Here is an 11268-nt window from a genome sequence, read left to right as displayed (position 1 = left end):
CTTCAGTCCAAAGATTCGTTATTCCGAAGGTTCGTTATTCCGAATTTCATTTTCGGATTCAGAAATCTTCGGAATAACGCCACAAATGTTCGGATTAACAAAACCTTTTTCATATTCGGATAATGATTGAACCTCTAGGTATAGGGAATTTGTGTGTTTTGGATTAACGTACCTTCGAAATGACGAACCTTATGGACTAGAGAAACCTCGGAATAACGAACAGCACCCCAATCTGACATCCTTGAAGATTTCACAGGAAAAATATTTTATAGATGAAGTTGAAAGGAGTGAAATGCCATAAAAAACGGGAAATTTGATGCATTTTTTTTTGCCTTTCAAAGGCAATATACTTGAAATGAAAATTTCATGCTGAATGTATACTTGGTGAAGGAGAAACTTATACCTATATCATGTTATGCTGCTATTTGTATAAAAAAGTTTGTGAAAAAGATTAACAATGTTGTGTTTATTTTGCTGAACATGAAATAATAATTGATGAGGAGAATTTGTCTTTTAGTCGAGTATAGGCCTAATGATCATGGCTGAACCAAAATATTTGGTAAGCGACATTGTTTTGACATTTGCCCAATATGCAATTAAAAGAAATTATATCACTTATAAGATGAAAGGAATTAATTTTAACAAACGTTCTTTATGGATTCACTTCAGAAATGAATTTCTTCAATATACAAATTACCTTCAGTTTTTACCATCACACCTGAGCCTTTACCCCTCTGATTGATATTCTCTTGCTTTCATGTAAGTTACCGTTAAAATGATGAACTTTTATAAGATTTAGTAAAAACTATCTTCGGTAAATAAAATATATTATATTTATTGCAACCTATTATAATATTATGTTATAAATTTAACGTGCGAAGGTAGAGGATGAAAACATGTAAATCGAATTAGTTTGTGGCATATATCATGATATATCACTGGGAATATATACCCCTCTAACAGGAAACAATGTTACAACCAGAGGATGGAAGCGAGAGAGGGGGAGGGGTCTGCAATCACCAGTCACAGTTGTTGTTGTTTTGTCTTCACGTGGTCCTTGACAATTTAGTGATAGAGGTGGTCTCTAACATTGTATATAGGGATTATCACTCAGTCTCCCACACTTTCATTGTGATATGGAAAGGCATGCAGACTGCATCCGATCTTCGCTTTATCTTCCAGATTCTTCTCAAAACGTGACGTAGAGTCGACAAACCTGGAATCGAATCTGAGGTTTTAATCATGAGATCGAACCGCGAAATCCGAATCGCCATCTACTCCGGATTCATCGGGATGATGATAGCCTTGATTCTTCTTCAGGTCTACATGAATCGCAGCTACGCGCGAAGACTTCACTCCCAAGAGCGCGCACGGAAGCAAGAGGAGCGCTTCCGAGATATTGCAGATTGCGTCCAAATGAGAGCGCATACACCCTGCCCCGCAGTTGGTCAGCCACAAAATTTGTGGGAAGTCTGCCCACAGTGCCCAGATCGTGTGTTTGCCCTACCGGAGAGTCTGCATCAGTTTGTTGACGACCACATGCGAATTCAGCGCGGAAGTCCGCTTATCATCGCCAAGGTGCAGGGCAAAGGGTAAGGCAGGGAAAACAATATATATATATATTTTTTTTTTAATGGAATGTCATGTGTTAGAAAGGTTGAGAATATTCTTGATCAAGGCTTTCGCTATGTGCAAGCAACAGCAGAACTGCTGATCACGGGTCTTAATTTTGCACGAAAAACGCAATTCTACTGATCAGAGATCTTTAACCCTTCGCGAGCAAAAAATTAAAACTCTGATCAGTAGTCTTATGTCTCATGGATAGCGCGGGAAGGGAAAATACTCGCTTCCGCGTATTCTCGGTCTTCCCGTCGTGTAGCGAAAACTCCCTAGTGACTCAACACGCATAACGCTCTACCACTTCACTACTATATATGATCAAAACTGCTGTGATATAGGTTATAGCATTATTATTATTATTATTATTGTTATTATTATTATTATTATTATCATGATTATTGTTATTATTGTTTTTGTCATTATGATTATGATTATGATTATTATGACCATTATTATTATCATTATCATTTATAATAATAATAATAATAATAATTACTATTACTATCATTATTATCATTATCATTATCATTACCCTATGCAATAACCAGGAAAAGGGGAGTATGGGGAATGGGAGGATGCATCCCCCCTCCCCAGAAATGGAGGAGGGGGGTGACCTCTACAATCACCCCCTGAAATTTGAAAAAAAGATAGAAGAAGCAGAAATGTGATTGTATCAATTGTGGCATATTGCATGACGCTCTTACTCAGTTTCCTATCATAGGATACGATGTATACATAACTTTTTCAAGTTATCTCCCCATGTGTATACAAAACTTTCTCAAGTTCTCGCTTCGCCCGCTCGCGAAAATAGTAATATCGACGTAAGGGATGGTCCAGACGTTGACAACGTCAAATGATATACGCCTGCATGTATACATGCTATGACACGCGAATTAAACGCGGGACCATCTGCAAATTACGTAGGACAACAAACAAATAAACAGACTACGTCCATAATTGAACCCTGTAGAGCCCACTAATGTCAAAATCGACCACTAATGTCAAAACAACCACTAATGTCATAACACGTCGACGACAAATGTCAAAACAACCAGTAATGTCATAACACGTCAACGACAAATGTCATAACAACCACTAATGTCATAACACGTCGACGACAAATGTCAAAACAACCACTAATATCATAACACGTCGACGACAAATGTCAAAAATCGGATCAACCACTAATGTAATAACACGTCGACGACAAATGTCAAAATTTCCATTTTCACTGCTAATGTCATAACACGTCGACGACAAATGTCAAAATCGGATTAACCACTAATGTCATAACACGTCGACGACAAATGTCAAAATTTCCAAATTTACAGCAAATGTCATGACGCGTCACAAGGGCGGATCCAGGAATTCAATAAAGGGGAGGCGCCTTTACAAAATCAAAGGCTGGCGCGACCCTTGCCCCCCCCCCTTTTCTTATATCTATTTCTGTTGTGTTGACAAAATTAAGAGAGGGGGCACGAAAGGGGGATGCGCTCCTTCTAAATCCGTGATTGCGTCAACCACAAATATCAATATTGGATTAACCACAAATGTCATAACACGTCGACCACAAATGTCATAACGCGTCACAGGGGCAGATCCAGGAATTCCGTAAAGGGGGGGGGGGGGGCGCCTTCACAAAATCAAAGGCTGGCGCGACCCCCTATTCTTATTTTTGTTTCTGTTTGGTTTAACCTAATATGTGAGGGTGCACCAGAGGGGGAAGCGCCCCCTCTCGATCCATCATTGCGTCAACCACAAATGGAAAAAGTCATTGCTTGCATTATAGAGGCGGATCCAGAAATTTTGTAAAGGGGAGGCGTCTTTACAAAGTCAAAGGCTGGCGCGACCCTCTCCCCTCCCCATTTTCCTTTTTTGTTTCTGTTGTGTTGACGAAATAGAGAGAGGGGCACTAAAGGGGGGGGGGGTGCGCCCCCTCTCAATCCGAGATTGCGTCAAATCGGGAATTAACCACAAATGTCATAACACGTCGACCACAAATGTCATAACGCGTCACAGGGGTGGATCCAGGAATTCCGTAAAGGGGGGGGGGGCTTTACAAAATCAAAGGCTGGCGCGACCCCCCCCCCATTTTCTTATTTTTGTTTCTGTTGGTTTAACCTAATATAGTGAGGGTGAACCAGAGGGGGATGCGCCCCCTCTCGATCCATCATTGCGTCAACCGCAAATGGAAAAACTCATTGCTTGCATTACAGGGGTGGATCCAGGAATTCCGTAAAGGGGAGGGGCGCCTTTACCAAATCAAAGGCTGGCGCGACCCTCCCCTCTCCCATTTTCTTCTTTTTATTTCTGTTGTGTTGACGAAATAAAGAGAGGGGCACTAAAGGGGAATGCGCCCCCTCTCAATCCGCGATTGCGTCAGCCACACATGTCAAAATCGGGGATTAACCACAAATGTCATATCACGTCGACCACAAATGTCATAACGCGTCACAGGAGTGAATCCAGGTATTCCGTGAAGCGGGGGGGGGGGGGGGGGGGAGGGGAGGACGCCTTTACAAAATCGAAGGCTGGCGCGACACTCCCCCCAAAATTTTCTTATTTTTGTTTCGGTTGTTTTAACCCGATAATTATAGTGAGGGTGCACCAGAGGGGGATGCGCCCCCTCTCGATCCATCATTGCGTCAACCACAAATGGAAAAACTCATCGCTTGCATTACGGGGGCGGATCCAGGAATTCCATAAAGGGGAGGGGCGCCTTTACAATATCAAATACTGGCGCGACCCCCCTTCCACTTTCTTCTTTTTATTTCTGCTGTGTAGACAAAATAAAGAGAGGGGGCACTAAAGGGTGATGCGCCTCCTCTATAAAAATCCGTGATTGCGTCAACCGCAAATGTCAATATTGGATTAACCACAAATGTCATAACACGTCGACCACAAAGGTCATAACGCGTCACAGGGGCGGATCCAGGAATTCCGTATGAGGGGGGGGGGGGGGAGGGCGCCTTTACAAATTCAAAGGCTGGCACGACCCCCCCATTTTCTTATTTTTGTTTCTGTTGTTTTAACCTAATATAGTGAGGGTGCACCAGAGGGGGATGAGCCCCCTCTCGATCCATCATTGCGTCAACGACAAATGGCAAAACTCATTGCTTGCATTACAGGGGCAGATCCAGGAATTTTGTAAAGGGAAGGCGTCTTTACAAAGTCAAAGGCTGTCGCGATCCCCCCTCCCCCATTTTTTCTTGTTATGTCTGTTGTGTTGACAAAATAAAGAGAGGGGGCACAAAGGGGGTACGCCCCATCTCAATCCGCGATTACGTCAACCGCAAATGTCAATATTGGATTAACCACAAATGTCATAAGACGTCGACCGCAATTGCGTCACCCACAAATGTCAGAACTCATTGCTTGCACTATATAGGGGCGGGTCCAGGAATTCCGTAAAGGGGAGACGCCTTTATAAAATCAAAGGCTTGCGAAACCGCCTCGCCCTTTTTTTATTCAATTTCTTTTGTGTTAATAAAAATAGAGTTGGGGAGGGAGTACCGCACCCCCTCTCGATCCGCGACTGAGTCAACCACGAATTAATTTCAAAACCCATTGTTTGCATTGGAAGGGCGGAGCTAGGAATTCCGTAAAGGGGAGACCCCTTTACAAAATTAAAGACTACCGCACCCCCATTTGTTTCTCTTTATTGTTTTTTATTCGTTTAAACAAAAGAAACACGTCTCCCCTTTATACGCTTTATGGAATTTCTGGACCCGTCCCTGTAAGGCAAGCGATGAGTTTTAACATTTGTGGTTGACGCAATTGCCGATTGAGAGGGTGCGTATCCCCCTCTGGTGCCCCTTTCTATTGTTGTTGTTGTTGTTGTTGTTAAAACAACAGAAATGAAAAAAAAGGGGTGGGGCAGGTTTTAATTTTGTAAAGGCGCCTCCCCTTTACGGAATTCCTGGATCCGCCCCTGGAAGGGAAACAATGAGTTTTGACATTTGTGGTTGACGCAATTGCGGATCGAGAAGGGGGCGCATCCCCTTTGGTGCCCTCTCTCATGAAAAAAAAAATCAAAACAACAGAATAAAGCAAAAAAGGGGGGCTGCGGCAGCCTTAATAATTATTTTGTAAAGGCGGCTCCCCTTTACTGAATTCCTGGATCTGCCCCTAGAATGCAAACGATGGGTTTTGACATTAACTTGTGGTTGACGCAATCTCAGATTGAGGGGGAGGCGCACGCCCCCTCTAGTGCCCCCTATCTCTTTTTGTGTGTTAAAACAGCAGAAATAAAAAGAAAAAAATGGGGTAGGGTTGCTGCAGCTTCAATTTTGTAAAGGCGCCTCCCCTTTACGGAATGCCTGTATCCGTCCCTATAATGCAAGCAATGAGTATTGACATTAATGTGGTCGACGTCTTATGACATTATTTGTGGTTAATACAATTTTGACATTTGTGTGTTGACGCAATCGCGGATCGAGAGGGGGCGCATACCCCTCATTTGGTGCCCCCTCTCTATATTTTGTTAACGCAACAGGAATAAAAATAAGAAAATTGAGGGGGGGGGGGGTCTCGCCAGCCTTTGATTTTGTAAAGGCGACTCCTCTTTAAGTAAATTTGGAAATTTTGACATTTGTCGTCGACGTGTTATGACAGTAGTGGGCATTATGACATTGTCGTCGACGTGTTATGACATTAGTGGTCATTATGACATTTGTCGTCGACGTGTTATGACATTAGTGGTTGTATTGACATTAGTGGTCGATTTTGACAGTAGTGGGCTCTACAAACCCCCTTCATTTCCTGAATCATTGAGCAAACGATGATGACTCTGATGACTCAGTCAGGATACATCTATGGGCATACACAGGAATGATCAGGGGCGTCGATCCTGGGGGGGGGGGGGGGGATGGTGCAAAGGGGCATTTACACCGCCCCCATGGAAATGTTGGGGGCAAACAAATCATTTGTCCCCCGAACAATTACCGAGGTCAGGACAAATCAATCTCGAATTTTCTCGATGGAAAATTGTCCAAATACCGCCAGAAGTATGCACCAGATCGTTGAAGTGCAATCATAAACATGCAGAAGCTCCCCACTGGGTCCCTTTCGATAGACTTTGTACACTCCTTTTGAGACTGACGTACATAATTATATTTCCTAATATTTTATCAAAGAGTGTGCTGCAGACCTTTCACTTACAAAAGTTCCCTCATTTGCAGAGGCGTTGATGGGAGGGAGGATTGAAGGTTCCCCTATATTATTGGGGGAGCGACATTGTTACCATTTTTTCTTTTTTTCAATAAAATTGTCCTCTTCTGGGACCCCCCCCCAAAAAAAAGTATGTAAAAAATAAAAGAGGATAAGAACGACGCATAGTTTAATTTTAGGTGCCATCGTGCTATCTTTAATAGGCTTTCCCAACTTCTAGCTAGACGGTGGACAGGATGTAAGGATTTTTTTTCGCTCTTTTCTTTCTCGCTTCACTGGTTAAGTAGGCCTTATAAGATATCCTATCCGCTTGCTAAAACCTGCCTGCTTAGAGTTTAATTTGTGATTTTCTCTGTAAATATAATGTATGACATTATATGATGAACAAGTTTTATGTCGAAGCGATTCACCTCGATTTGCGGCTTGTGTTTGTAATATAATTCTCCTCAAAATGGTACATTTTTCATGAAATAGAATAGCTATTTTCATGGATGCATGTTCTTTTTCAGAAGCCTTAACGCTACCTTGATATTATAGACGATTACATTATTTTCTGTAAATTTATACTATCAATCTACACCTTTGCAGATGACTATTTCCCCTCCACATCATGTAAGGCAGGTGTGCACTGCGACATTGACCATTTTGTGAAATATTGTCTTATAAACTTCATTTTACAGCTGGGTATTTTTCTAGTTGATTGATCTGAATGTCCACATCATTTCATTTTATTTTTTTCTAAGTAGGTGTATACCGGTGTGTGTTTTGCAGAAAGGGAAATGAGGGTGTTTTGGCATTTTCGAAAGATCTCATGCACAATTTTACTGATTCCTTTTTTTTCACAAATACTTACGCACGCAAACACAATTAAAGATCTTGAACAGTTCAGTGGGTGAGGGAGGGCAACTGACCTTTTCCATCTCTCAAATCTGATGTCATTATCTGGACACCCTATACAATTAATTGGTCTATAGGTGGCGCTGTACATCCTGTCGGTCTCGTGGGCTTTCTTTGCCTAGTGTCGGTCTCGTGAGCCTCTTTTGCTTAGTGTCGGTCTCGTGGGCTTTATTTGCGTAGTATCGAGCTCATGGGCTGTATTACTCGTGGGTGTCGGTCTTGTGACATGCACCCCGACTGTCTGTGTCAGCCAAATTACCGTTCCGCCACTAAATCCTCAATTGTCTCACAATCATAAGTACATAATTATGAAACCCAGTACTACGATGTGTCCATAGGTGTTCGTCCACTTGATGCATCTATTTTTTTCATCTTTCATCACCTGACTGATACCACTATACGGACAGTCTCCCAAGTTTCTACCTATCAACTCATCCAAAAGAGAAGGACGAGGAGACCAATCACCTGCTCTCCGGACACACCTCATGGCAGGACAAAACCCTGGTCAGATTTTGCAATCTTATGAAGAACGCTCCTGACGATGGCTTGTTTGTAGACGTTGGTGCTTACGTAGGTAGGTAATAGGAAGCAAGAAAATAATGCTTACAAAGATGAAGAAAAAAGAAAAGAAAAATAACATGATGGTCACAGAGAGGACAAAGAAATGGAACGAGAAATAGACTAAAAGAAATCAAAGGACAGGTATATGCTGGTCAGATTGTCTTTTACCCCAGTTACTGTATTGAGAACTGCCGGAGTACAAAAGAGCACAATTTGCCAGATACTGTTTATTCCTCTCATAAAAAGTATTCAATGATCAATCATTCTGTACAATTTTTATTAACTTTTTCGCATATCCCTAGCTCTTAGCCGGCAATTTGTATTTTGTACCTTCAGTCAGGGCCCCACGTGAGATCGATTGGGAGCCTCTTGCCTAGAAGTTGAGTTGCATTCGATCGTAATTTCATGCAATGTCAATTTAGCCTCTGAAGGGAATGAAGACCTCAAATATAATATTGCCTTACAAAAACATCAGGTGAAACTGCTACGCAAGAGGCGATACTGAGTGTCATCTGGTAAGACCAAAAAGCGAACGTAATGAGTAGGTAGAGACCGGGTAGTGAGAATATCTCTTTGGACAAGACGCACTAATAAACAAGAATATACGCTTGTCTGTCCACAGGTACCATTGCAATGGGTGTAGCCAAGTGTGGATACAGCGTTGTAGCCTTCGAGCCCTTCCCTCAAAATTTTCGGATGCTCCAGGAGAGTGCCGCTTTAAACATGTTTGATACGGACCGCGTGCTGCTGTATAACATGGCTCTTGGAAACCGGACGGGGAAAGTATGTCTGGTGGCAAGCTCCAGCGACCAGAGCAACGCAAAAATCCCACCATCGGGTAAGTTGACAATGTAACCGGGGGGTGGGGGGGGGGGGGGGGGGGGAGACCACCTCCCTGGAGTAACATTCTCGAAAGTATGAACGTAACTTCACACCATAGTTCCAAGTCAGGCCTAGTAATTATCTCGTTTTTTACTAATGGAACTGAGCATATTGTGCCAGCAAAATAATCTCCCATTTCCTTCTTTGCCCAATGCGCTTCTCTTCATCGATTTCCTACTAGTAACATAACATCGCAAAGCAGGATAATTTTAATTAAAAGTGGCAAATAAAAAAAAAGTGCAGTAATGTATTTAGTTCTTGAATAATGAAAATAAATGAATAATAACAATAATTAAATAAAAAAAAGTGCAGTAATATATTTAGTTCTTCCTACAGAGGTGAAATAAGTTTTGAATCACTTCATTTGAGCACACGGATAAAGTGTTGCATATCGAAACACCCGCATCCCCCTACCATTAAAAACAAACAACTTGTACATGTATATCAACAAAATCATTGTCACATAATATTGGCATTTCCTCCATCACAGGCAATAATATCGACTCAGTAATCTGCAACAACGGCAAAGTCCCCATTGGTCGCCTAGATGAGGTCGTGAAGCAGCTCCCTGTGTTTATTTTGCATATTGACGTCCGCGGATTCGAGCCCGCAGTCATCGCTGGCGCGGAGAGATTGCTGTCAGGCAAATCCCCACCAAAGTACCTGATGTTCACCGTGCATCAAGGGTATAGCAAGGGAGCCCTCGGGATTGACAAGAATTTTGCAGAAATTTTGGACTGGCTACGAAAGATCGGTTACAAATTGAAGGATTCAAAACACAACAGCATTGACAATGGGAGGGACTATCTATCTGAGATCGGTTTCAATATAGATTACGTAAACGGTGTCTTAGATAAGACGTGAATAACAGAAAGGCCACGAGAGGGATACAAAGGAGTGGGAAGGCTGGCTAACTCCGACACATTGTACATGTGTTCGATAACCCCTGTGTTGGAGGGAGTACACACAAAACCGAAGGAGCTTAAGTGGAATCGACCACAGAACTTTGCACACGCTCCTCTCCGTAGTTTACTTGCATGGATTATTTATTAGAACAATATTACAGAGTTCTGTAGAGGCGACCATTACCGATGAGCGTACGCTTCGATGCTGACGGGTATTTTTTTTTTCTAGTAGGCCTGTGGTAGTCGTAGTTTGTACCAGCTGGGAAGTAACACCTCCCTGGTACCAAGGAGGTGAGCCTGTTTAAAATACCAGGTGGGCAGTGAAGAAGATCGATTCATTGAGACCACCTTTGTCGTCTCCCCGGGACATCGGGTAGCTCTCTGTAATAGCCCACCTGACAGAGTGCATGAAAATGTGCCAATAGCCAAAACCTGTTTAGATTACGTTGTTTTGTAACGTGATTAAACAGCATTTTTCCCTGTGGTACCAGTATGACTGAGTCTAATTTCATGGTGAAATGTGTAAATTTTGCGTACCACCGCTACTAGCGTTAGCAATTACACTTATTTGGTCAATTGAGCAAATGAAATTACTTCTTTACAAAAAAGTTTTGGCAGAATCAATCATGTAGATTCGTAAACTTGAAGGATTAAATCCGAAAATTTATGAATGCACTTTCAATTCAAATTGCCGTATCCTATAAGTGATACCATCTTATAGGATGATGTGCACGTTTCATCAACTATAGTTTCATTGACAACATTTCCATCTCATAGTGACTCAAAGGCCTATAGCTTTTAGAAAGTACCATTCAACAATTCTCAATTATATTCTAAGCTACCATGTACTTTTCAGGTAAATTCATACCATTCCTCGAATTTGTGTAATTTTCAAGGGAATGCGTGTTCTATGGGTCTTCTGTATAATGTTTTGAAAAAAATTGTCTAAATTGATTTTCAAAATATATGGAAGATTTTTTCATATCTATGGATGCCCAATAGTCTCATCTATCAAGTGCAATCAACAAAACAAAATTTTGTTCACGCTTGGCTGAACACTGACGCTCTTTGTGAAAAATGACTTGCGCCAAATTGAAAGAAGATGGAAAATTGAGCCAGCAGTCCAAATAAGTGTTCTCATTCAAACAAATTAATAATAGTGAGACTCTTATAAAGCGCACATTTCTACCTAAAAAAGATACACAAGGCGCTATAGAACAGAGTACATATTGTG

At 41.8% G+C, this 11268-nt stretch overlaps 1 protein-coding gene across 1 annotated transcript; it reads left to right on the top strand.

The window, feature by feature from the left end:
- Positions 1 to 1242: 1242 nt before the first annotated feature.
- Positions 1243 to 9993, top strand: LOC139734802 (uncharacterized). The gene is made up of 4 exons (XM_071645591.1): positions 1243 to 1592; positions 8094 to 8260; positions 8870 to 9096; positions 9634 to 9993. The coding sequence occupies exons 1-4, from the start codon at positions 1243 to 1245 to the stop codon at positions 9991 to 9993; spliced, it is 1104 nt and encodes a 367-aa protein (XP_071501692.1).
- Positions 9994 to 11268: the final 1275 nt, after the last annotated feature.

The sequence above is a fragment of the Diadema antillarum genome, unplaced genomic scaffold (genome assembly GCF_040938485.1).
Source record: "Diadema antillarum isolate AM-2024a unplaced genomic scaffold, OU_Dant_1.0 scf00000027, whole genome shotgun sequence".
NCBI classification, from domain to species: Eukaryota; Metazoa; Echinodermata; class Echinoidea; order Diadematoida; family Diadematidae; genus Diadema; species Diadema antillarum.
The sequence above is the reverse complement of the archived record's forward strand: the minus strand, read 5'-3'. Positions and strand labels throughout refer to the sequence as shown.